This window comes from Nothobranchius furzeri, chromosome 12, assembly GCF_043380555.1.
Source record: "Nothobranchius furzeri strain GRZ-AD chromosome 12, NfurGRZ-RIMD1, whole genome shotgun sequence".
Taxonomy (NCBI): Eukaryota; Metazoa; Chordata; class Actinopteri; order Cyprinodontiformes; family Nothobranchiidae; genus Nothobranchius; species Nothobranchius furzeri.
Genome location: NC_091752.1, coordinates 6,467,851 through 6,495,091, shown reverse-complemented (window position 1 = coordinate 6,495,091; position 27,241 = coordinate 6,467,851). Strand labels below are relative to the sequence as shown.

Genomic DNA, 27,241 nt, shown 5'->3' with positions numbered 1-27,241 from the left:
AAGGGAACAAAAGCGTGTCTTCCAGCGGTAGCAAAGTCTCTTTTCAAAGTTCCAGTTTACAACCGCTCACAACAGTTTACAGCAGCCAAATTTCTTTTTCTGCTCCCAAATCCTATGGCACATTATCCTGTACATTGCATTAGAGCTCTAATCTTTTCTTTCTCTGCCTCTGAAGAAGAAAGGCGCGCCTTCATGATTAACCCACTTTACAGCAATAAATAAACGCATCATCCAGTAATGTACACCAGATTTAATTTGAAGGGGAAAAAGGTCCAGAGTGCTCAAATGTAATGAAAAATAACAATGCAGACACCAGTAGGCGCCTTAGGAATTAATTGGAAGGCTCCATTTTTTTCTTTGCACTCTCTGGATTGGTTTTCTTAGCCGACAGCTCCCCCACCCTCACCCCCACCTCAACCCAGCTGGTTTAACACTTCAAAACAAAAACAAAAAAAAAAAAAAAATATATATATATATATATAAATCATGATCAGACTTTTTGAAACCTTTTCATTAAATCATATTTTAAACGTTGCTTCTTCTCCTTGGTTTCTCACATGTAGCCCATGTTGCTTTTGGTCTCCCATCGTTTCTTCATCTCAAACCTAGAAACAAAATAAACATGGAAGCGTACATGAATAGTTTAGATGTCAAAGCACAGCAAAGTGGCAGAAATGATGGCGACCATAAAGACGAGGACGGAGACGTCATACCCCCAGGCTAACTGCTTCCTCCTCTTCAGCGCCGTCCTCTTAGCTTCTTCTTCCTGTTTCTGCTGCACGAAGTCACGACAATCAGCAGCTTGAGCGATTTTTACAGCCATCTATTTAGAAATGGACGAGAGGTTAAAAAAAAAGGAACTTATTATCATTATTAATAATAATTAGAATCATAAGAATAACAATTAGGGATGTGTATTGGTGAAATTATGGTGATACGATACGTATCACAACGCAGGGGAGAAGATACAATATATCACGATACATTCAGTTAAACGGTATTTGTGATTTTTTAGACTGAATTTGTTGTAGGAAAATTCAATAAACAGTCCAAACTGATACCTGACATGTTTAACATGAGGTTTCTGAACCACAATAGAGGGATTTACAACTAAACCCACTGCACACTGCAGCCAACTAGTGGTCGGTGTTTGAATTGCACCAAAAGAAAAGAAAAGACACAAATATTTGCTTTTGAACATCGATATAATATTGCAGGAAAAAATCCCGATGTATTGCCATATTGACACTTTCTGACGTGCCTAATAACAAAGAATTTATATATGGATTTATATCATGCTTGTTAACGCACCCAAAGCGCTTTACATTCTTCACACACCGCTGGTGATGGTTTGTCGCTATTTCTCACCATCGGCACCTAGGGATGGGTACCGAATTCGGTACTTTTAAGGTACCGACCGAATTCCATAGTACCGACCGTGCACCGATTCACGTCATTTCAAACGGTGCCTCGTTTCGGTACCCGTCCATCCTAACGAGAACTTGCCAAGACAGCTGCGCATGCGCAGGAGCGTTTTGTCGTCGCTTGCTGTGAACCAGTTGTAAACAGAGCAGCATGGTCGAAAGAACGCACGCTAAAGCTTGGGTCCACTTCACTAAATGTGATGGGTAACTGGATGATGAAACCAGCGACAACGATCTAAGTGAGACATCCTCATCTTAATCTGCTCCGGTAGGTAAATATAATTAGCTTGATATATTAGCTTCCGTTTCGCTAACGGTGCGTTCGCTTTCTCCTCGGAACTCCGAATTTCCGACTAGAACAACATGAACGCGCTCTAAAGTTTGGCTTCACTTTACTAAATGTGACGGGTGATTGGGTGAAGACGAAACCAGTGACGATCTAAGTGTGAGGCATCATCGTTTTAATCTGCTCCAGCAGCTAAATAAACTGTTTAAGATATCGTTAGCTTGATATGTTAGCTTCCATTGCCACCATTGTTATCAGCTAATGGTGCGTTCGCTTTCTCCTCGGAAATTATAACTTCCCAGTAGGAAAAATCAAATGAAAAAAGACAGTAAAAGGAATGAAGATACTCAGTAAATTTAGTTCACAGTAAAGATGTTTGCTTCAGTTTAATTATCAGCTTATAAAACTACAAGGACGATGTTAAAATACAAACAGTTGAATGTTATTTATCGTGATATTTATCAAATATTGTTATATATTGAGAAAAATATATATTTAATTATAAAATAGAATTAAAATAATAAACACTCAAAAGTATCGAAAATTGGTACCGTTAAGTACCGGTATCGATTCCTAGGTACCCGTAATTAGTACCGGATCGATTCAAATGTCAAAGGTACCCATCCCTATCGGCACCCCTGACCACCACCAACACAGGCAAGTTGGGTGAAGTGTCTTGCCCAAGGACACTACAGCAGAACGCCCCTGGCGGGAGCTGGAATCAATCCCACAACCCTCCAATCATGAGGCAACCCGCTGTACCTCCTGAGCTACCGCAGCCTCATTTCGTCAAAAAATAAAATCATGACAGAAAAAAAGTTATGAAACTTCCTAATTTCTCCTGATGATAGCGTCTCTACAAAACAATAATAAATTAAATAAACGGATAATTTCGTCCTTTTCACATGATATTAATGATTAGGAAGAGTAGCATCAATTAATTCAACCCAAGGCAACTACCGTATCTAGCAACAAGAACAATGTTTCTTTCATTCCTACATATTGTTCAATTGTGCAACAAAAGCTAACATTTTTGTGACATCCAGTCACAGCAGCACTGCGGTGAATGCCTAAATCGGCACCATGAGTTTCTTCAGATTTTACTCGCTCTAGTCTGTAGGGTGTTTGTTTATCGTCTGTAATTACAGTGTGAGAAAAATAAAATACATAATAATTAAAGTTTTTAGAAATGTCCAGGCTAGAGACCCACAACATGATGCTACCACCACCTCAAAAGATGCGATGTTTAACCGTTGAGGAGGAAGTGCTGGAGAACCTACACTCACGCCGAGCACTCCAGTCTCCAGTGGTGAAGAAAGAGCTGAGGAGAACAGCTAAGCTCTTCATTTTCGGTCCATCTAGATCCCAGTCCTCACCTGAGGTCATGAAATTTGGACCGTGACTAATTAAAATGAGAAAATGAAAACAAACCTTTCTAAGTCAGGGACTCCAGTACAACCAGAACCATTCACACACGCATGGCAATGAGCTGTATCCACAGCTGCCCTAGGGCAAATTGGCAAAAGTGCGGCTGCCACACAATCGGCGCCGCCGGTCCCTTCAGCCACCGCCAGCAGGGAAACAGGTTACCCAAGGACATAGTGATTGACACAGACAGAGCCTGGCTTCTAACTGGCAACCACCGGTTACAGGGCGAACTCCTAACCTTCGAGCCACCGTCGCCACCTCCAAGGTGAGGATCCCCGTTGTCTGAGTAGAGCTGCTTCACAATGAAGGTTATACAGACACTTCCAACTCTCTAGGCATAGAAAACCACATCCCTAGAAGGTTTCGGAAATTTTTGCTTGGGAAAAGGATTTCCAAGTTCCCCTTTGGATTAACAACCCCTATCACCCAACCTTGGACAAGAAATGGGAGAATAAATGACTGACTGACATTAGCTGCAGGCAGATCCGCCAATTAACCAAGTAGGTCTATTGACTCAAAAATGTAAAAGTGTGGAACACTGAAAAACCATTTTCTAAATCTTATTTCTGATCGTAACGGTTCACTCTGGGTTTCTCATGCAGGCCGAACATGAAAATAGTCTCCTACATCGATCCCCTGCAGTAGCTTCTGATAGAAAACAGACGTTGAAACTCCAGGATTAGAAAATCCTGACAGATCTACGTCACACTGTCACTAACATTCGTGGACTCACCCGTCTGGACTCACGACGGGTAAGGCTGTTGTTGGTTTAGCGTCCAGGAAACATCAGAGAACGTCTCGGCTAGCAGTAGCTAACCATTAGCATTAGCAACTCCACCACACAGCAGAACTCCTCCGGGTTTGTGTTATTTGTGGAAGACATCAACATTGCAGAGCAAACAGAGTTAATGTTGGAGCTGTGTTGCTGTTAGCCAATCAGAGGAGAGACGTCCAAATATCAGGAAATAAGACTCCAACTCCTGCCGTCTGAAGCTCAGCTGTGATGTGACTCACTTCTAGTTCCTAAAATTGTTGCACCAGTGCTTCTTTTCCTTAGAGTACGACTTACAAGGCATTCACTCCTACTGGAGAACACTGCTGATTTTGTCACTGATTGACCTTTCTAACTGTCTAATGTCTTCATTTAAAGAGCAAGTCACCCCCTACCAGAGTCCTACTCCACTCCCACTTCCTGTTTAAAAAATGCAACAAGTGATGTTGCCTGGCAGACTGAGAGGCCTGAGCTGCTAACAAATACACACACACACAGGCTCACAATGACATTGTGATGTCATAATGTACCAGCTAACGTCATAGTGCACCTTTTAGCCAATAGCGACTTTGGCACATTTGAATTCAAATGCAATGTAGAGTTGTAACCCTGTTAATGCCTTTTTTTTTCTCCCTCCCCTGAACTTTCCTCACGTATTCCCTCATTCATCTACAAAGGAGCGCCGTCATGGCTGCTCCCATGGTCTGCCTGTATCTGTCCTGTCTATATGTGTGTGTAACCTTGGTCAGGTTGTACTATGGAGTCAAGTTCCTATGCTCTGATCTGGAGCGCTGGCAATAAAATTCATTCTGATTCTGATTCTAAAGACGGCCCAACACTGACAGTTTTAGGCAGAAAATTTAATTTTCAACTAAGATGTTTATGTTTATTCATTTAGCAGACGCTTTTATCCAAAGCGACTTACAATTTCAAACCTATAGGGCATGTTGTGATCTGTGGGGGAAACCGGAGTACCCGGAGGAAACCCACGCATGCATGGGGAGAACACGCAACTCCACGCAGAAAGGCCGCAGCCGAGTTTTGAACCTGCAACCTTCGTGCTGCGAGGCAACAGTGCTAACCACTGCGCCACCAAGATGCACTAAAGTGCCAAATGATTGACTAAACGTGTCTGCAGCACATTTAACACATGCAGGAACCGATGGAAAATAGTCAGCGGAACTGCTAAATAATCCAATTTTTTAAAATAAAAGTGTGTTTGATAAAAAATATTATACTGTCAATTTTTACATTTGGTGTTGATGGCCATTTAATCAACATAGATCAATGTTGCACTCCTACAGCCTAAATCTTAATTTTATTTTACAGCTGTCGGTTAAGGCTTATTATAGTCTTTTAAATTCCTTTAATAAGCAATTTAATGAAATATATTTTAAAAATGTGAATCCCAACGAGTTTTTCACAATTCAAAAGCTGCAGCGGGATTTGTTTTGCACTTGTTACCAAAGTGAAGGAGATTTTTCACTTTGGAGTAAATCTGGATTGAAGAGAAGGACCATGACTGCAAGAGGCAAACATTCAAATCCCAGGGAAGACGTGCATGTTGTGAAGCAGAATAATCCCAATAACCCCAGTCACACGGAAGCCCGGGAAACAATGGGGCGGGGGGTGGGGCAGATCCTGCAGCTTGGCTCGATCTGAGTTGGGTTTATTATTCGAGCAAAGGCAAACTTTGATAAACTTTGAACAAATTCACCAAACCTTTCTGTAATATGGGGGGGGGTGTCTTGAGGTAATGAGGGAATGTGCCACCAACGTGCCACGTGGAAAAAAATCAAAAGAGCTGCTTGGAGGGGGGAAAAAAGTGTTTTAATTGTAATTAAGTGGGATAAACTTTATTAGAAAGACTGAAACTAAAATATCTCCTAATGCATGCTGGGATTAAGCAGGTCAGAGCGAGCAGGCAGGAAAATTTTAACTCTAAAGGCTTTTTATCACCATATTTCAGGGACCACGGGTGTAAAATGTTCTTATTTGGGATATATTAAAAGCCATAAAGGTCTTTCAAAAAGATTAATGGTACTTTGCTTGGATTTAAGATAAGGGCCTCGGCTGTCTGCAAGTACTGGGCTCCGGCTGGGCCCTCAAGGCATTCATCTATACAGTCACTGGGAGATTTGTGAAAGCGTCTGAATAACCTGAGGCACGCACGCTATGACAGTTCTCCAGTTCTTTGCCATTTTATAGCTTTTAAATTCCCCAAATCATGTTTCCTCCTCGTAAAGAGAGTTAGAACGGACGATTACTGCGACGTTTGCGGGAGATTTGTAAGTAGATACAACCACTTCGGGGGGTTCCCTGGTCCGTGTTAGGAGCAGCAGATTAGAAAACACACGTTCATTAAATAGTCCACAAACCCAAGGACAGCTGAACTCAAATCAAATCATAGCAGCAAATTCTGGGAGCAAATCAAACAAAACTGCATGATGCTAAATGGTTTTTATTTGGAGATTTACAGAAAGGGCTTTTCCGTTTCCCCCCCAAACACAAGGATTACCCACATTACCCAGCTCTCCAGTGGGGATGCATCTGAAACGCTAAAGATCTAAAAAACACGCCTTCTCCGACATTCCAAAAGCAAAATTTAAACCGACTTATTTGCCTCGTTCTCCCCTTCTTTTTAATTCTAAACACAAAGCAGTTTCTATTTTTAAAGCATTAAAGGTCTTTAATTTTCCCAATTTTTTTTATCAGTTTGGTCTACACTCGCCGATTGTCTTTACTGGGGCTCCGCATTAATGTCAACCAAGTTACCTTGGAGACAGAACAGATCAAAGAGACAAAAAAACCCTCAAATGTCTGATTAATCAAGCCTGCAAACAGCTTTTTCCTTTTAGCCTGCATGCAAGTATGAAAATGAGATTCCGAAAGCAGTACATTGTGCAGATTTGTTCATTCTTATCTGAACAAAGCCAGCGGCAGCTTATTTCATGGATCACTGGCACTGTCAGAGCCGTGGCGCCGAGCAGGTGACGGCTCCTCTTTCTGTGGCGAGACCAAAATTAGCAAAAAGTCGGCACAAATTAGCCTCTCGTATTTTCAGTAATATGACATTATTTTTCATTTACTGTTTTTATTATTCACTTTTCCGGGTCTCCCCCTCCTCCCCCAGAGTGAATCTTAGAGCCTAATCCTCTCACATCAGCCTGGCTAGGATGAAAAATGGATGCAGGAATAAAAAAAGAAGGGACAGGAAACATCCTGCATTCTTTGTTAGCGGGCTCGACTCTTCCCATTTCACCTGACATTAGCACACAATTAAAGACCCATCACCAGCAGCTCCTGTATGGTGTTGCTCTTTTGTGTGGCTTGTGTGCAGTGCTGCAAAACAGCAGCAAGCCTCATTCAGAGGATTAATTCTCTGACCTTTGAGAGATTCGATGACAAAAAATAAAAAGCATCCTGCACTGTGTTGGCGCTGCAGCAGCAGCTCAGGACCACTAGGAGGATTTGAGGTGTTGGCAACGTTCTCTGCGTCCGAGTCGCTCGCCACGGAGGTGGAAAGGACGTTAAAGAAACGGGGCGGCACTCATCTTCACTTGTGAGTTGATATTATTGCATCACGGCTGAAGTATGTGAGAAAACCATCACAAAAACAGTGTGGCAATTAAAGTTCACAAAGACAACAGTTGTGTGAAAGAGGAGCAAAAATACGTGTCCGTGTGGATAAAGTGTTAAAGCTCCTATTAACAATATGAAATAAATGATGGCTTTAAGGAAGAAATGGCCTTAAATCCATTCAGAAATTTCCTATCCAGTAAGCCTCTTCCAATTAAAACGTGTGAGAGGTGGATTAACACGAGCTATATGGCTTTGCCTCGCTAAATCACCTCCCCGAGCTGCTCTGCTGCATTTGACGTGTAAACGATTAATGACCAGCCTAATTCCTTTATCACACTACCGTAATGCCTAAATATGGGGCCTTAGTCAACTTTGGAAAGCAGGGCTGTATAAGAAAGGAATGAATATCAGATCGGGCTGCAGCTCGTGTGTTTTCTGCTAAACGTGTAGGGGAACGAGGCAGAAGGGTGAAGATAAACGTGTCATTAGCTGCAAAGCTGCAGGGGTGAAGATCAAATGCTGTATTGTTTTGGTCGGTCGACTTGAAAAGATGTTGGCTAAAGTCTTTTCTGTTTGCTTGGTCTGATCAGGGGTTAAGGAGTCCTTACAGTGTTGTTAAAGGCAGAAGAGTTGAACTAAACGTTTATCCACCTTTTACATTTCTGGTATTTGCATTATTTTGTCATTCTGGCTCTTTCTTTGTTTCATTTTAGAGAAAAGTGTCAAATTATCTTTTGAAATGCAGCAAAAAGAAAACATGCATAAAACAAGAATAAGTAGGTACAAAACTAAAAACGGCACAACGCCTCTAACTGGTGTCTCTTCACTGATGTTTAAAGAGCAAGTCACCCTCAAATCAACAATTTTTTTCTGATAAACTATATAAATGCGTGTCTAATCGTGCTGCAGACACATGTAGTCAATAGTTTTGCACTTTAGTGCATTTTAGTTAAAATTTAAATTTTCTGCCTGAAACTGGCAGTGTTGTGCCGTTGTCAGGTAAAAACTCTTCACTGCATTTGAATTTAAATCTGCCACCGCTATTGGCTAAGAGGTATGCTATGATGTAAACTGGTACATTATGATGTCACAATGTCGTGAGTGTGTGTATTTGTTAGTGGCTCCGCCCTCTCGGTCTGCTAGGCAACAGCATTTGTTGCATTTTTCAAACATGAAATGGGAGTGAAGTACGCTTCTTGTAAGGGGTGACTTGCTCTTTAAGTAACGAACAAAAACAGCTTTTCTCCGAACGTTATTCATCGTCTGATCCAGTCGGCTCCAATCCTTCTGATATGAGACCGGCTGATTTTACAAGACAAAGCGAATAGAATAAATGTAGCTATTAATGTAATAATTCAGCTATTTTCTATTATTTTCATGTTGTAATATAAATTAGTATCATATTTTTCTAACTAAAGCCCCCTGATGAACATCATTTATTTTCACCCTTTCACTTGTGACATCTTGAGGCAAGATTTTTTTATAGTTTTCAACTGCCTTTTGTCTGGAAAAATATTTTAAACTTCATTTTCCTTAAAATATAATGTTTATTTTCATTTTTCCACATCGCCACTCGGGTGATGCTTTGCAGCAAGAAGGTTGCAGGTTTGAATCCCACCTGCAGCCTTTCTGTGTGTAGTTGGCGTGTTCTCCCCATGCATGTGTTGGTTTTCTCTGGGCACTCTGGTTTCCTCCCACTCACCTAAAATATGACTGTTGGGTTAACTGGAGAGGGAATTCCTATAACCCTCCCACTGTCCTAATGGGCGTGACCCCGCGAGGAAAGTTGACCATTGAGCAGGGTTGATGGTTTATCCCTTGGGTTCACGTGGCAGTGGTGAGGTGGTGCGAGGATTGAGCACCACCTCACCCCTGCCATCAACCCTGCTCAATGGTCAACTTTCCTCGTGGGGTCACCCATAAAGACAGTGGGAGGGTTAAAAGTGAGGTTCAATGATTGTGTTGGTAGAAATGTGACCAACTTCACATGGGACAGCACTCTACTGCCCTCTGCTGACCAGAAACAGCACTCAACACATTTGTGGAGTGGGTAGGTGCCCTAAGGGGGCGCTCGTTACCTTCGCTGCCAGCCGATATCTAAACAAAAAGCCCCCGACTGCCAGCGTTTTACGTTTTTTTTTTTTGATGAGTCACAGAATATTGTGCTCTATGAGCACGTAAACACCAAAACTACCAAAAGAAAGAGTAGACTCACTTCTTTGGAAGAATCTGCTTGTTTCTAACCTTTTCCATTCTTTCCCAATCTGCTGTTAAAGTGTGATCAGCAGAAGCTTTTCTGGTTTACGCCTCGCTTTAGGCATAGCAGCCTCCCAAACCGATCTACTAATCATGGTTTGTCTGCTTCATGATCACGTGATGTGTGACACGCACGGGTGAAAATCTACCTCAGAGCTGTGAGGTTTACTCTCAGCTTTCGTGAGCTCGTTCCCACACCCGCCCCGCTTAAAAAACACAATTGTGGCAGTGAATGAGTTAATGGCTGTTAGCCAACGTCTGTGCCGGTAGCTAACAAAAAGCTAGTTTGGTTAGCTCTTTAGTTCGCCGACCAACACTAACAAAAAAAAAAAAGAATGTGGAGACTGGCAAAAGTCAGATAGTTATGTCTTCGGGGGTGAAGCCAAGAGCTAAAACCAGAATGAAAATTGGCGCGGCAAACATTAGCTTGAGGAAGCTGGACGGTGAAACTCTAGGATTAGAAAAGCCTGACAGATCTACGTCACACTGTCACTAACATTCATGGACTCACCCATCTGGACTCACGACGGGGAAGGCTGTTGTTGGTTCAGCGTCCAGGAAACGGCAGAGGACGTCTCAGCTAGTAGAAGCTAACTGTTAGCATTAGCAACTCCACCACACAGCAGAACTCCTCCACGTGTGTGTTATTTGTGGAGATAAAACATCAACGTTGCAGAGCAAGCAGAGTCGGTGGTAGAGTCGTGTTGCTGTTAGCCAATCAGAGATGAGGTGTCCAAATATCAGGAACTAAGAGTCCAAATCCGTCGCGTGGTTACTTTCTCCTTGAGCTGACTTGATCTTCCTGATACAGGCACAGCGCAGCTGACCTGGGATTTCCAGTTAAATTCAGTCTTAAAAATCACGAATTTCATCTGAGCGGAATAAAGGGAAATGACATCATCAACATCTGGCGGTTACTCTGATGAAGGTGGCAGTGAACGTGAAAATATGTCAGCAGCGTTAACAACAAACCCTTATCACTCTGTGTACAACGAAGAACTAAAGGAAATAAGTTCTTATAAACGGATGAACGGAGAAGGAAGCGACGCCGCCATTAGCGGCTAGCTCTGATGATCGAAACTGTCAGCAAGGTAAAAAAAAAACATTCTTGTGTTTAAAAAAAAACTACTTCAAAATGCATTCAGAAGAAAAACAGAATGAAAATACAAAAGATGTATAAAGAAAATTAAACTGGATAAATAGCACAGTACGAACGTAACAAAGAATTTCGTTTGGCTTTTAGTATCACTAAATATTGTATCGCCAGATGGTTGCCAATAAAGAAACCCTAAAAATATATAATAATAATATTAATAATAATGTTAATAGAGAAACAGGTGCTTATGTAAATATACCATCAACAACCCCAGGAAAACAGCTTTAAGACCTGCTTAAGGGACACGGCTGCTTGAAAGGGTCGAGTCCCGATAAAGAGGGACATGGAAAGACTCATTCATGCTTTTATTACCTCAAAAATTGACCATTGCAATGGTCTTTATATTGGTGTGAGTCAAGAATGTCTCTCAATAACAGTTGGTGCAGACTGCAGCAGCACGTTTGCCAACAGGCACCTGTAGGTCCCGGTGCTAGCTTCTCTTCACTGGATTCAGGGTTTGCCCCAGCGCTTTATAAGCTTGGTCACCCGCCAGGCTAAGCGTCATGCTCCGCCCCCTCCCCGACCCTACCGTGTCCGCTGACACGAACGGCACAACGAAACTAGAGCCCTCCATCAGCTGATACTGGTGAGAAACAGCAGCGGAACACGTGCAAGCCCCCCACCCCGCTCTCACGGAGGAGCGCCGTATTTTTACCCTGAATTATTTTAGTTGAGATGTGTTTTATTATCGGTGTGTTTTTGTGTTTTATGTGTTTTTTATATGTGCTTGTTTAATTTTAACTGTACGACACTGGCCGACAGTGTTGTGTAGAAATTGCTATAGAAGTGAAATTGGATTGGAAGAAGTATATAATCTTTAAGCGTAGCCAAAAACCAAACTACCCACGAACTGGTACCGGTCCAGACCAACAGCCTGAGCATCTTTCCATCTGAAGAAACAAAATCCCTGTAAAAATAAAACGCAGACTACTAAATAATATCAGCGACTCCGAGCCCGAAGCGTGCAACAGCCGGTTTGATGCTGAAATATTCCCGCAGAAGTTTATCAGCATTTCTTTGGGTCGACCTCGTGAGAAGAGCTTTATGTAATCTCGCCTCCACTTTAACAAACAGAATTACACGACAAGCAAAAAGAGCCACTCTAGGGAAGGCACCGGCGCGCAGGCACGGCTTCGCTTTCTTTTCTCTTAATCTGATGCTAGATACACATGTCGTGTCATCTTTAGGGAACAGACGCGTGGGGGGATCTCCAAAAGTTTGCCTGTTTTGTGCACATCCCATTATCTCGCCTCTTCTGGCAGGCTTATTAACAAGCTTTGAACTCACACTTACAATAATATGTCATCAACAGTTTTATAAGCTAATTAGAAAAAAAACTCTTTAATTAATGAGTGACTGGCAATAAAATGGCAATCATAAAAAAGGAAATTGAGGGTGCTAAGCTTCCACTACCACCAATTAGGACCTAATTACAAACAAATTATATATGTGTTTTGCTGTGGGCTTTAAATAAAAAAAATGCTTTAATTAAAAGAGAAAACATTCTAATTAATTATACAGCACACAAATCTACATTGAAAAGTATGCTTTGTCTATCAAGTAATTAATGGAATACAATAATCCAAATGAGATTCCCAGGCATTTGATAAAAGCTTAGTACCCATTTTAAAATCCATTTCTAAATTAATGGGCGAACATTTAATGTGAGTCATCCAGAGATACAATATAAGTTCATTCAGTGATAAATTGCTTACGCTGAAGGAAAAAAAAAAAAGAACAAAGAGGAGAGTTACCCTAAACTCTGCGAGGTGCCTGGGGGGGGCTGGAGAGGAGACGGAGTCAGACTACCGCTCTGATGTGGGGTGGAGAAACTCAAAATCTGATAAGCGCTCACTTTCCACAAAAGAGCTGCTGATTAAATGTTTTTATTACAAACACGGGGCATGGCGAGGAGAAAAAAGGTGTTAAATAATAAATATCATGAAACCCTCTTAGTTCAGGTCTTTGTTTTAACTAAGCCACCATGTCTCTTCTGACAAAATGCCGCAGCACCTTTGTTCTGCAGCGTTTAAGCAAAGCTTTCCAAAGGGTATATTTCAAGGACAGTGGGGCTTTTCCTTTTAGCAGCTGCTTCTATTGAAATATGAGCTTAGACATAATGAGGGATGCTGTAACAGCCGCGTGTTCAAAAGGCCACAGAAACAGCTTCGGCTGATACATATTCATACGGCCGATTACTGCAAAAGCAAATTATTAAACGAGCTGTTTAATCAGGTTAGTCCAAGTCACGTCAGAACACGAGAAAGGTCCATGAGAGTTCAGGAGGTCACCAGTAGGGCTGCAACAAACGATTATTTGGATAATCGATTAATCGGATGGGGTCTCGACACGATTAATCGATTAATCGGATTACATGGGGAAATTTTTAAAAACTGCTAGGGAAACGTTATTTCTCTCCTTCCTTCACTTTATTTAACACAACATTATTAGAAAACAGTTCAATAGCAGAAAAACAACATGCCATCACCTAAATTGTCTTATAAGGTGTATAGACAGAGACCCTAAGCTACATCTATCTGTGACCTAAAATGCTTGGTCCAAGTTAAACAGCTTAAGGGCAATTCTCATCTGTTTTGTTTGATCTCATCTGTTGACATTTATTTTAAATGTAATTAAACATAGGCTGTGAATTAATCAAAATTGATCACTATTTCCAAAAATGACTGAAAAAATACCAAATAAAACAAAAGTAAATGAATGCCATCCTCCTTGCGATGATGCCCTGGGCAACTGCCATAAAGTCACATCAAGAAATGCTGCTGATCATTCCAATGATCCCAAATAGACTCACATTAGGCCACATGAAAGCAACTGAACCCAAAAATATATTAACCAGTATATAACTGCACTCTCACACAACACGCCTGCAGCAACAGTTAGGACTCCTCCCTCCCTTTTAAAAGCGTTTTTGCTTCCGAGGACATTGTGGTTGTAAAACCACATGCTAGTGGTCTGGCCCCGGTGTGATCAACCAGTTTCGGCGGGAATGTGACGGCGGAACCAGGGCCAGATTAACACTTTGTTGTACCCTGGGCAACAATATTCAAGGGCTCCATCATCACGACCCGAGGATCACCATAATGTGGTCCCATTCAGAATATTTTACTGTAATATGCAGTAAATATACTCAATACTTGAATGCCTGACAACACGTAACCCGCCCAGAGTAACCTTTGACCCACCTCGTGTGGACTGACCAATGAGGAGAGGGTCTTAACTTGAGGCCCTCTCTTCATTGGTTAGTCTGCATGAGACTGACTCTCAACTGACGTTCAGTCATAGGCAGCGAAGCGTCTCTGTGCAGTGCAAAATCCCGGGTGGACAGTTTGTTTAATATAGGGTGATCATATTTCCATTTCCAAACAAGAGGACAGGGGATCTGTGCCTATGACGTCACACTATGGCAACGCCACACAAACCATGTTGGGACCCATTTTTTGTAAGAACTAAATTAATATCAGATTCTGCCAATTAAAGGGCTCTAAAACAATTCATATGTAAATATTTTGCATATTTAATGCAAAATCTAATTTTTCTGCTTTAGTGCTGCAACAAGGTTTTATTAATAATAAATTATTATACCTTTTGTTTTACTACAGCATCGGTAAGCTTCCTGTGCACAGATTATTAAGGATGCTTGTTTCAGCTGTGAGATTAGACGATAGGATCAATGAAAAAATAAGTTGTCACACACTCCATGGAAACTTTCAGAGAATCCACAAATAGTGGCTTTCAAATGGTTTTGTTACACTGAAATAAATGATTTTTTGGCCCTGTAATTATTATTTCAACTATCTATATAAATTCTACTAAATAATATGAGTTCACTGTTTTTACTTTAAAATAGCTATTTTTCATGTAGTGCATTACTTGGTGATTGTTTGTAATTATGTTTCCTCATTTTTGTATGTAAATGGAATCCTTCAATCCAAGTAATATTCACTTAATCAGTTTGTTGGCTTACTCAGTTGATATTTCTAAGTAAAATGTAATAGAGAGACATCATTGAACCCTACAACCTTCTGTATTCGGAGCATGACGTCAAAGCCCCTCCCCCACTCTTCAGAGGCCTTCATCGTCGTAAGACAGTAACTGTTCTTCCTCATGCCACGTTTCATATGTGTTGGGGAATTCATTGAGTGAGACGTGAAAGAACTAGCACATTGGAGCCAAGACGGTAAGTTTTAAGTTAATGAAACTATACGTCCTCGTTGGCTCACTGACTTCTCACTGAAAGCAGCAGCAGCTGCGGTAGCAAATGGTACTTTTTCCTGCTAGCTAGCTAGCTAGCTAAGCTAACTAACTTGGCTGACACGTGTCCTTTTCGCCTGGAAAGGCCCCATTAATTAAAGTTCGCGTTTTATCAAAGCCAGACTTGGTAAAGATTATACTTGCTGGAGTGAGTGCATTTAATAATTATAAACGCATTTTACAGAAAAAGTTGCAAGCTGCCGGTGCACTGGTGTCTGTTAACTTTGCGCCACCCATTACATTTCACTGAAGTTGGAAGTTATTTGACTTGTTCTGTTGTTGAAACTGTTCCAATGGACTTGAGTTTAACACAATAAAATGACCACGGTCTAATTTCATATCATTGCTGCAGTTTTACACCACTGTAATAACCATTAATTTGAATAAATAAAAAACTGCTCTCCACAGCTCCATTTTATTCATGTTATAGTCAGAAACATACGCTGTGTCTGCATCCTTCGAAGGACCCAGCCCACGTCGGCCGAGTAGACCAGATGTTAACGGCTGTGAATTTGGACAGGCCTAGCCTTCATGAATTCCCGCCACTCCCTCAGCGAACGTTCCATCGCCTAGCAACAGTGGACCCGCTGAGCAGAAGGGAGAAGGAACTTCAAATGATGGAGCTCGAAGTTTTTAGATTTTTAATCATTTCCTTGACTGCTGGAGAGCTAATTCAGAGAAAATACTTTAGACAAGCTGAGCCTGAGCAAAGATGTGATAATAGTTTTTAATACTTTCTAAGGGTCTTCATTTGACCAAAACCGATTTATCACCTTTTAAGACGTTTCAAGACCCAGCGGATACCCTCTAGTAAACAATTCTCATTTGTAAACAAAAATAAAATCCAAGATTTTAATACAGAACTGATTTTATTTAGATATTTCTTTTATATGTACATGTTTAATCTTTCTTAACCATTTTTTCTAGCAAGCCTGTCAAAGTTCTTCCTTCTCTCCTGTGCCCTCTGCTGCTCTGCCTCCCTCTGCAGCCTCATGTCCTCCCTGATCAGCTCCAGGAGCTGTTCATCGCTGTCACCTTCCCCTGGATGCCCATTTTCTCCAGAATAGTCTTAACATGTAAGAAAAAAAAACCAGGAAGAGAAAAGAGGAAAACGGCTTATTCCTTTCATATTTTCGCAGAAAAAACTAAACTCAAACGAGTTATTTAAAATATGAGATGTTATTGTACCTCCATGTCACAGCCGCCAAACACTTTGTTCCAGTGAACATGTGGTCCATCTCTGCCCTAAGCTTAATAAGTCCCTGGTTTTCTCATTTGTTCCTAAAAGACAAACTTCTATTAAAATCAGGGGGAAAACGTAGCGGGAGAAGTACGACCGAGCGGCCGAAGAACTGAGGTTGTCAAGGATTGTCCTGCAATCAAAGACCTCATGGAGAGATGGCCTTCTCTGTTCAGTGAAAATCAGGTAAATCCAGTTATTGTTCATGCAGTGTGAGATCTCATGAGTCATCATAAACATGATTTTGTGTTTTTATTTCTCATTTCAGATCAAAGAAGAGTTTAAAAGACTGACCACGGTGCATCTGGAGCAAACCTTTTTGTCCAGTTTGGACAGGTTTACTCCAAAACTCCTGGCAATGTTTCAGAAGAAGGGCGGGACTGCAGGGACCAAAATAAGACCAATGCTGGACTCACTGAATGAGGTAACCTTTCTAATTATTTTAATTACACAATTTAATGATGATGATATATGCACTGTAAATATACTAGGGCTGCAACTAATGACTATTTTAATAGTCGTCGACCAGTCACCGACTATTGAAATTATTAGTCGACTATCGGATAATTATTAATTTTTTTCTTAAATTTAGCATGCTTTCATTATGTGAAAAATGATAACACAACAAAGATGGGTACTTCAATGGAAAATGCATATGTTACTGAACTTTGCTGCTGATAGGCCAATTCATTTTAAACGTAAATAAAAATACCAATTAGGCACAGTGCTCAGCTAGTATAGACATAATGCATAAATAAAATTAAAATACTTTTTTCAGGCATAGTCAGGCATAACATTAAATCTCTCTTTTTTTTAAAAAGCAAAAATATGTTTAAAAATATGTACCTCCAACACTAAACGTGTTGGCTTTCTTGTTATTTAAATCTTACCGAGGTGAGTCAGACTGTTTCATTCCAACTGTCCAACGTGCTTTCTCGTTAAGTGTTCATGCATCACCGAGGTGCTGCCGTGATACGCAAGGACTGCTTTGCAAATAATGCAGGTAATATTCACCCATTTTCTGGGGGAACCCTGATGTATGTATGTTACATATGTTATAGGGCTGCAACGATTCGTCGACGTTGTCAGCAAATATCGACAATAGAAATTGTCGACAATTAATTTCATTGTCGACGTTGTCGTCAGACATGTTTTTTCCGACCGAGTGAGGCATCTCACTTCATTACAATCTCTGCCCAGAGTGGCACATGCGCAATAGCATCTCTGCTGAGCATCAACTAACAGAAATGGCGGCGTCCAACATAGCAGCTACTAGTACCAAAACATCTAAAAGGTGAGAGCGTTCTAGCCTCGGTTCGGCGAATAAAAAGTTTACCTGCATTATTTGCAAAGCAGGCCTCGCCTATCACGGCAGCACCTTGGTGATGCATGAACACTTAATGAGAAAGCACGAAGGACAGTTGAATGAAACAGAGTCTGACTCGCCTCGGTAAGATTTAAATAGCAGGAAAGCCAACACGTTTTGTTTTGGATGTTAAGTTTTTTAAATGTATTTTCGCTTTAAGATAAGAGATTTAATGTTATGCCCGACTGTGCCTGACAAAAGTATTTTAATTTTATTTATGCATTTATGTCTATACTGACTGAGCACTGTGCCTAATTTTTATTTACTTTTAGTATGAATTGGCCTTTCAGCAGCAAAGTTCAATAAAATATGCATTTTCCATTGAAGTACCCATCTTTCTTGTGTTTATTTTCATTTTTCATATAATTAAAGCAATCTCATGCTAAATTCAAGAAAACTTTCATAATATCCGATTAGTCGACTAATCTTTTCAATAGTCTGTGACTAGTCGACTATTAAAATAGTCTTTAGTTGCAGCCCTATTATGTTATGTTATGTATTTTCTGCAATAAATTGTCTTTTGTGTTCAATAGCATCATGTTGATGGCAGAAGGGACATCATCATTAGTTGCTTAGTTGAGTATCTTGGAGAGAGTGGAGAGGAGCTGATCAAAGACTATAAGGTACCTGATGATATATCATTATAATGAACATGTATAGATACTTTATCATACATTCCTACCAACCTGTAACTCTACTTTCCCCCCAAAATGCACCAGACTGATGCGTTTAAATATAAAATGTCCAATAATTTTTTTCTGGGGGGGCATGTCCCTGGACCCCCCTAGAGTACTTTAATACTTATCATCTTTTTTACCTCAGAGAAATCTCAACACCCACACTTTTAAACACTGTGTATGTGAACGGGTCATTCCAAATTTTTCAGAAACAAGAATACTGACCGTAAAACCAATCAAAACCCCAATAGTGACTGCATGTAAACAATGTGTGCACACACCCCTCCCGGGCGATAATTTTCAGTCAGATGAGAATTTTTTGCTTCGATCCCTGCTCAAGACGCATATTTTTCATATCAGGCTTTTAACTGATGCTTTTACCCTCAAATCTCATGAGAATTCATCTTGCAGCGCAATGTTACCAGCCTGAGAGGCTGGAGTGCTCTGCACCTCTGTGCCCTGACCATGGTGGTCACTGTAGCAGTGCTCATTGTGGTCGTGGGTGTTGATTCCTCTCAGTCTTGATGGCCCAAAAAAGTGTTTTTCTTTGGGATTTCAGGGTCAGACCTGTGAAGCACATAGTGTAACTTTGCATTTAAAAAGTGCCATGTGAATATTATTTGATATGAGTATACCTCTTTTATTTTAATATTTTTTTTCTTAACTGCTTCTTTTACTTGGAATCTGTTGCTAGTTATTCATAATTGTGGCTTTTTTTCCCCTCAGGATGTCAACCAAGAAGCGGCGAAAGAGGACTGCAATGATCACTTGATGAAGGTTGCTGTTATCCATCCCAGTGTGGCACAGGACAACCAAGATCCAGTGTACGTGTGTGTCATTATTGAGGGACTCGAGGTTTTGCAGGACTGCAAAACTGTGACAAACGCTTGCCTCCTCCTCATGGGAGTCATCTATGCTGTCAATTTAAGTTATCCACAGAAACTGAAATATACTTTTGAAGCATTTCAGAAGCTTTTCCTTGAGCTTGACAGCCTGAGAATGTCAGCAAAGGTCCAGTCTCTGCACAAAAAACTTCTACAGTGAGTGGTCAAGTGTTAATTGTGCTTTTGTTCAGCACAAATAATGTTTACGTTTGTCAGTGATTTCACATGTTGGCCAGTTTTATAAGCTCTTACTGTTATGGTCATCCTATTAGCAAAGGTGCAGTCTCCATGAGAAACTTTGTGAGTTTTATTGCATTTGTATTTGTGCTTTTGTCCAGCACAAACAATTTGTTGTCATTTTATGTCAGTTATCTGACAGTTATTTCAAGTGTTGCTTTTTGAAATTCTAAACTGCGGTTTATATCAATCTCTACCTTTATGCAGTTTTTTACACATTGATCACTGCACTGTATTGAAATTTAAGAAGGTTTATGGGCATGCATGTGCAATGTTATATAGATATTTTTAATATCTACACTTTCTAACATTAAATAAAAATGTCATTCAAATATCCCTTGTGTGCAAATTTTTGTTTTGGGGAAATATTTATTTAATAGAATAGTAAAAAAATTTACTTCAATTTATATTAACAAATACATTATTAATACATATTACTTTATAATTTCATAGAATATAACAAAGAAAAGTGGAGTAAAAAACACAAAGAAACATCAGCAACTTTTACTTGGGTTTTGTAATTACAAGCAATGGTAAGGTGAGTAAAAATTACAAACTGTATGTAAGTATGGCTTGTAACATTTACTTAGGTCTTTTTCATAAAAAATACTTGGTTCTAGAAAGTATATATTACTTAAAAATAGCCTGAGTAAAATTTACAAGCATTTTATGTGTGTAAATACTGTCCTTACTTTTTTTAAGTAAATGCCACTCCAAATTTATTTCAGTGTACTTTTAGCAAGTTTAGAAAAGCAGCAGATGAGACAGCATGTCTGATAATTTAGTTTTTCATCTGATAATATTAGAACATGTCAGTAATGTCTGAGGGGCTTTTATAAACACCATATAACTAACACTACTGGAGAGGGCATGAATTACACAGAGGCTTCTGGGGAGCCCAGTTATTGGGGGGGGGGGGGGGGGGGGCATTTTGCCTTGGCCCCCAAAATGTCTTGAAACGGCCCTGGGTGTGTGACTGAGTTTTGAAGGTGATCTGAATTGTATCAGATGTATAAATATGACATGTGTATAACTTATTGTTTTTTATAGGTAAAAACGTGTAGTGGTGATAAATCTACCTACATTTTACTTTTCAACACTTTGTTTTGTTTTCTTGTTTTTATTGAACTATTTTCCTGTCCTGTCTGTCTCTCATCTTCCTGCATCTCCTCTAAACTCTCCAGAAAATCTGTTGCCTGGATTCTTACCTTTTCACCTCATCAGTTACTTTTGAGCAGATCAAAGAGATCTCCTGACCGAAAAGCGCAGAGCGCGTTTTCGATGCTGCGTGAGGTGACATCACCACAGCACAGGTGATGAGCTCCGCAGTAGCGAGCTTCAGGCACAAATAAGACAGAAAATAGAGAACATGTGCGGACATGAACGATCGTGTGCTAATTATAGTTTTTTGGTTGCGCCACTTTGAGAATGGACCGTGCCCTGGAAGCAGCAGCCTGGATCGCTGTGCAACAATGCGGAACCGGTTCGCAGCAGCGCAAGTCTGCCGGCTCTCCCTTGCGCTGATCTGCGGCTCTCCCTCGCGCTGATCTGCCGGCTCTCCCTTGCGCTGATCTGCGGCTCTCCCTCGCGCTGATCTGCCGGCTCTCCCTCGCGCTGATCTGACTTGCTCTGGTCTGCGCGCAACGGCGGGCGGGAAGGGGGGGGGGGCGCTTTTGGAAGAGTTGTGCGACACAACGAATCGATGACGCAATTCGTTGCCAACGCTTTTAGTAATCGATTTTCATCGAATTTATCGATTCGTTGTTGCAGCCCTAGTCACCAGTAGGGCTGGGCGATATGGCAAAAATAGAATATCACGATTTTTCCAATATTTTATCACGATTTCGATTTTATCACGATTTTTTATCCATGAATAGCATAACTTCAATTGTGTATTAAAGAAGAGAAACATTGAATAAATAAACATTTATTCATATTAGGGATAATCAGCACAGTGCTAACACACTTATATTTTAAACTCACACCAGAGATGATAAAAGCCCTGAGAGAAACGATTACAAAAATCTGTTTTTCTCGTTTTTCAAGTAACTTAACATCAATTAAAATCGTAAACATATTTAAAGTGCAAACATGTCAATTGCAAACGTATTGTGCAAACATTAACTTGTTCAAAATACTATGTAGCTCCCAGTTGCTCATGTAGTGGATAGTTAAGCTCAAATAAGGCTCTGATGGGCGACTGGACCAGAGATCGCTTGTGGTAGCAAAAAACTGCGCATTCTGAATATTTTCTGCAACTCTCACTTTGCATTGAGCGTACATGCGTGGAATGGCTGTGCTCGAAAAATACTTGTGGCTGGAAAACTCGTAGCGCGGATCCAATGTTTTTATCATGTTCTTAAATCCCACTCCTACTGTTCGCACGGGACACAAATATTTAACCAAGTGGTACGTCACTGCATCGGTCACGCTGTTCCATCGTCTGCTGTCTCTGTCGTAGGGAGTGAGTTTTGTGAGTGGTTGTTAGCGTTTGCTGCCTGGAAGAAGCACTAGCCGCTGCAGCCGCAGGCTTTTTAGCTTTAGCTGCCAGCTGGCTCTCATTGTATTGTTTGGGATGCTTTCTTTTCAAGTGATTAAACAAGTTTGTGGTGTTGCCATCACTTGCCTTGACACTCTACACATCAACTACATCTTAGAGTTTTAAATGCATAATTAATCAGAATAAACGTCCATTTACCCAAATAACTTAAACAAGCATCATCATGACTTCAGGTTTCCTCTTATTTAATAGAAACTACTTCATCTCCTGTGAATTCTTAATCATTTCCTCTAAACTGCATGCAAGAACGAGGAGGCTTCAAGTTTTAAGGTTATTTCAGGAACATTTGTAGGTACCATGTGTTAAAAAGGAATGACTGGAAACAAAGCTAAAGTCGGTGAGTTATTACTTTAAAGGAGACAGATTATGGCTTCTTAAAGTTATAATAGTTGATTGGTTGATAAAAAAGATGTTTATGAAATTCTCTGCATAAACTCCCTCTCACAAAAAGCAATCTCACCAGTTTTATTCTTGCCAGTTTCAGTTCTATGTTAATTTCCTAGTTTGTGAGGTCACTAGGGTTGTCACGGTAACCGGTGTAGAGGTAAACCCCGGTAAATAAGTTGACAATAATAATAACCGTCTTGTTTTTTTAACAAATATATTATCTCGGTGGATTTTCGTGGCTGCGGTGTAGGCGCGGTGACCCTTACCAGCCACAGTATCATCTGCTGAAGTTGCCGGCGGCACATGCGCACTTTGTTGTTTACAACCAAAACTTTCTTGAAGCTAAAGCTGAAATAATGGTCAAAGGAGGAGACGGCAGCGCTCAGGACATTTATTATCCCTCAAAGAAGACAAAGTGGGAAGTACGGGCATCTTTTGGATATTTGAAGAATGCCGAGGGACAGCTGATAGAAGACGGCTATCCTGTTTGCCGCACGTGCAGAAAAAGTGTCTGTGAAAGGCAGCAACGCTTCAAATCTCATGACACATCTGCGTGACCATCACCCACAACTCTACAGTCAACACAAGGCAAGCTAACGTTAGCGTTTTAGCTAAAATGCGTGATCCGAGGATTTGGGTTGAGGGAGAACGCAACGAGTCGCTATATAAAGCAGCCGCAGCGCCGCTACCTGCATATAATCCGTGTCGCGGACACCGCCATGTTGAAATGACGCTATGCATTACGGGGCTCCCAGGGGCAGATAAGAGTTGGTCTCTCTCCGAGAATAATTATGAATTTAACAATGATTACTGCCTGATGACATGTTCCCACATCTGCAAAGCTCACTGGAAGGACACAAAATGAGGACAAAATTTTCCTTATATAGGGGTTATTTAGTTGTCTGAAAATGTAACACTTTAAAAAAAATACCGCGATAATACCGTAAACAGTGATAATTTTGGTCACAATAACCGTGAGGTTACATTTTCACACTGTGACAACCGTAGAGGTCACAACAGGGACTTTTTGAAAGAGCTTGTTTTGGGCATAAAAAATCCCAAACCAAACACTCAAAAACCCAATTAGTGCCCGACTTAGACTGAAGTCGGACTTTTAAAATGCAAGTTAGCCTGGCTGAAGTCAAACTGAACTGGACTAGTTCTAGTCAAGCTGAAGTACCCAGATAACACAGTTCGAAACCAAATTCCTCTGCATGTAAACAGCCCAGCCAAGCTATGACTGGCAGAAGTGTTGGGATCAAGGAAGAAGTCTTCTAATAACATCATCACCACAATGTAACACCATCAGACTGACAGTATGAACCAAATAAGCTGTGATGCAGCGTTGCTGTTGTCTGTTCCTTCGGCCATTTCACCAATCCTGCTTTTTCTCTGCTTCGCTCCAGACAGCGTTTGTTTACCGTTTGTGTAGCTATCGGCCAACCAGAAGCCTATCACCACCTACCGTAGCAGAGTGGAAGACATCTCATGCAATAACTCGTTTTTATAAAGTGGCAGTGTGTAATTTGCTGGCACTAGGGGGCAGTACATACATTTCAGGGTAGTTTTACACCATATAGCCGTGACTGTTGCTAGTTTAAAAAACATTACGGTAAATGTTGTTACCTGTGGAGCAGAAAGCATGCAACCTCAGCATGACTTCTCAGACTTTGATGGTCCTTCAGTTAATTCCATCCAGAGAAGGCAATGCTGATGCTAGTTTCCTGGCGCTGTGCTTTCCGGATCTGCTCGGGGTCCTGCACCTACCGATGATGTCAAACTGCGACAATACCACTTGGCCAAAATATATTGCATCTCTTCATTCTGTTCTTTCGCATCGGTTTTGTAAAAAGTTTAGCAGTTTTGTTGTAAAATTCATGTTTCTTACTACCTAAATGTTTTCAAACGCGGTAGCATAACTTCTGTAGTTTGTACATCCAGCCAAACGTCTAGTATGATGTCATCGGCAGACGCAGGACTTCGATCCGGCCAGAAGGAACCATGGTGTCTGATATGGCGTGCCCTAGAGTTTTAGACGACCCACACCCTATGTACTTTAGACTCGATTTCTATGGTTATATGATACAAACTAGGGTTGTCACGGTATGAAAATTTAACCTCACGGTTATTGTGACCAAAATTATCACGGTTTTCGGTATTATCGCGGTATTTTTTAAACGGTGTTGCATATGTTAAGAAAGCATTGATAGTCCTGTTCTACACAAACTGAAATAGTTTAGAAAAGGTTTAACAGTGTTTATTAAACCTAAAATAACACAAAGCCTTAGCAAAAGTGCAACTTTTCACAAGTAAAGGAACAAATAGCTTCTTTTTCTGGAACATGTTACAGTAGTCAGTGCAGGTTTAAATTATACAAATCCAAACATTCAAAACATAAACAATATGTAAACAAATCAAAGAAACATCACTTGTTTTCTCATATACTTGTTTTCTTCATTATCAAAATGAAAATCTAAAACTCCAGTCCACACTTGACTTGAGCACTGTACAAGTCAACCTTAAAAAAATATGTAGTTAAAATAAATAGCCACTTTAAACAAATTACTAAAATAACTACTACACTATGTAATCAAATCCAAATGTTCAAGTATAAATGGCATTGAATAAGTAAACAAATCAATGACAAGGAACTAATTGTATATTTCTCTTCATCATCAACAAATAAGATGCTTCATCCAGCAACAGGGTGTCCGTGACACGGTTTAAATGCTGGCAGAGGACGCTGCGGCTGCAGTATATAGTGACTCGTTGCAGTCTCCCTCAACCAAAAGTCCTCACGTCCTCACGTTTAAGCTAAAATGCTAATGTTAACTTACCTTGCACCGGCTGTAGAGACGTGGGTGATGGTCAGGCAGATGTGCCATTAGATTCGAAGTGTTGCTGCCTTTTGCAGACACTTGTTTCCTGCACGTTCTGCAAACGGGATAGCCGTCTTCTATTAACTGTCCCTCAGCATTTTTCAGAAATCCAAAATATGCCCATATTTCCGATTTAGTCTTCTTTGAGGGCTGATGGATGTCCTGGGCACTGCCGTCTCCTCCTTCGGCCATTATTTCAGCTTCAAAGTTTTGGTTGCAAACTAAAATGTGCGTGTGCGCGGGAACTTCAGCAGAAGCGACGGTGGCTGGTAAGGGTCACCGCGCCAAAACCGCGGTCGCGGTAAACCCACCGAGATAATTTAGTTTTTTAAAAACTGGACGGTTATTTTTATTGTCAACTTTTTTTTTTACCGGGGTTTACCGCTATACCGGTTACCGTGACAACCCTAATACAAACCCACCAATATTTTTCAACGACTGGACATAATTTTATTCATATTCAACAACACGTCGACTCTTTAACGGACATGTAAACTAGGATAAAGGGTTTTAGTTTTACCTTGATAATCACCATAGCTCCACTTAGAAGCACATGCAAACACAGACTGATGAGCGGGTTGTTTTAATGTTTAGAGTTGAAACCCACATGGCAGCAAACAAGGATGCAACAGGTGAGTACTTGTTCTTTTAGAAATATGATCGCTCACGCAGAGTTGCACATGTATATTCTGTAGTAATTAGTAATCCGCTCAATTAAAGGTAAAAATGGTAAATGGTCTGTATTTGATATAGCGCCTTCTAGAGTCCTGGAACCCCCCAAGGTGCATTACAACACAATCAGTCATTCACCCATTCACACACTGGTGGGGATGAGCTACGATGTAGCCACAGCTGCCCTGGTGCGCACTGACAGAGACGAGGCTGCCGAGCACTGGCGCCACCAGTCCCTCCGACCACCACCAGCAGGCAAGGTGGGTTAAGTGTCTTGCCCAAGGACACAACGACAGACTGAGCGGGGCTCGAACCTGCAACCTTCCCATTATGGGGCGAGCACTTAACTCCTGTGCCACCGTCGCCATTTACCAAGAATGAGGGGAAAATATCTGTCTGTCAGAGAAGAGTTGCTGTCAGGATCTGGGTGGTTTGAATGTGCCATTCCTGCCACATTAGAATAATGAGTCGCAATCAAAGAACAGAGACCCAGTCGTCCTAAACGGGAGACCTACTAGAACTATTGCAAACAGCTTTTTTATGCTAATTTTTGCTCTCTAAAGCTTGTGAAGAGAAATCTAAACCCACTGAAGAGGATCAACAGAGAAAAATAAATCCTATCTGCAATGACTAGAGGAATACATTAAAGAGCTTTCTCTAAACTACGTCAATAAAAGTAGTACGTTACCTAGAAAAATATGTAATTTCTTTGCTACATCTTTGGACTCGTTAATACGTTCACTTTAAATAACCGAACGCGTCTTTGTTAATTAATCTTTAAACAAAAGCTTTCAGCCGTAGAAATGCAACGGGAATTTAAAAAGGACTCAAACTGCAGAGAGTCTATGAAGTCGGAGGGATGAAAGGGTGCATATCTCAAAGTTTGTATATTAAAAACAAGTTAGTAATCAGTTCATTTGAATGCTCGGATTGAAAAAAGAGGCAAGCAGAACAAATGGAAATCATTAATTGATTTGAGGGAGCTCAAGTCAACAGAAACAAACATGGCCTTCCTTTAAAAGGGGGATTCTGACAGCAAGCTCACTATCTGCTTTTCATTTCCCTTTGCTTTGTGAAGATAAGAGGGAATCTGTAAGATTGAGGGTGTAAATACACTAAACATTGTCATTCAACATGTACCAGCGCTTTCTTTACAAAACAAT

The 27,241-nt window shown here is 40.7% G+C and overlaps 2 protein-coding genes across 5 annotated transcripts in view; one reads left to right on the top strand and one right to left on the bottom strand.

The window, feature by feature from the left end:
• Window positions 1-421: 421 nt before the first annotated feature.
• The window catches only part of fam204a (family with sequence similarity 204 member A), a 43,940-nt gene continuing 17,120 nt past the window's right edge, over window positions 422-27,241 (bottom strand). For both annotated transcript variants that reach the window (XM_015944134.3, XM_054749911.2), the window contains exons 6-7: window positions 714-823; window positions 422-605 (exon numbers count right to left, since the gene is read on the bottom strand). In XM_015944134.3, the coding sequence (XP_015799620.1) occupies window positions 554-605; window positions 714-823 (162 nt within the window). In that variant the 3' untranslated portion in view covers window positions 422-553. The remainder of the gene's footprint in view (window positions 606-713; window positions 824-27,241) is intronic.
• LOC129166742 (uncharacterized) lies at window positions 14,983-19,914 on the top strand. Of its 3 annotated transcripts, none has more exons than XM_054749912.2 (5): window positions 14,983-15,102; window positions 16,486-16,602; window positions 16,685-16,840; window positions 18,316-18,405; window positions 19,186-19,914. In XM_054749912.2, exons 2-5 carry the CDS (start codon window positions 16,567-16,569, stop codon window positions 19,501-19,503), a joined length of 600 nt encoding a protein of 199 aa, XP_054605887.1. In that variant the 5' UTR covers window positions 14,983-15,102; window positions 16,486-16,566; the 3' UTR covers window positions 19,504-19,914. The 3 variants fall into 3 exon arrangements, with proteins under 3 accessions (XP_054605887.1, XP_054605888.1, XP_070398293.1); XM_054749913.2 differs by having other exon boundaries at window positions 15,033-15,102; window positions 16,465-16,602; XM_070542192.1 differs by lacking the exon at window positions 14,983-15,102 and having other exon boundaries at window positions 16,443-16,602.

Coding starts and splice junctions, on each gene's coding strand:
- LOC129166742 (XM_054749912.2), top strand. CDS start 16,567: ATGGAGAGATGGCCTTCTCTGTTCAGTGAAAATCAG. Junction 16,603..16,684: donor CTCTGTTCAGTGAAAATCAG/GTAAATCCAGTT, acceptor TTCTCATTTCAG/ATCAAAGAAGAGTTTAAAAG. Junction 16,841..18,315: donor TGCTGGACTCACTGAATGAG/GTAACCTTTCTA, acceptor TGTGTTCAATAG/CATCATGTTGATGGCAGAAG.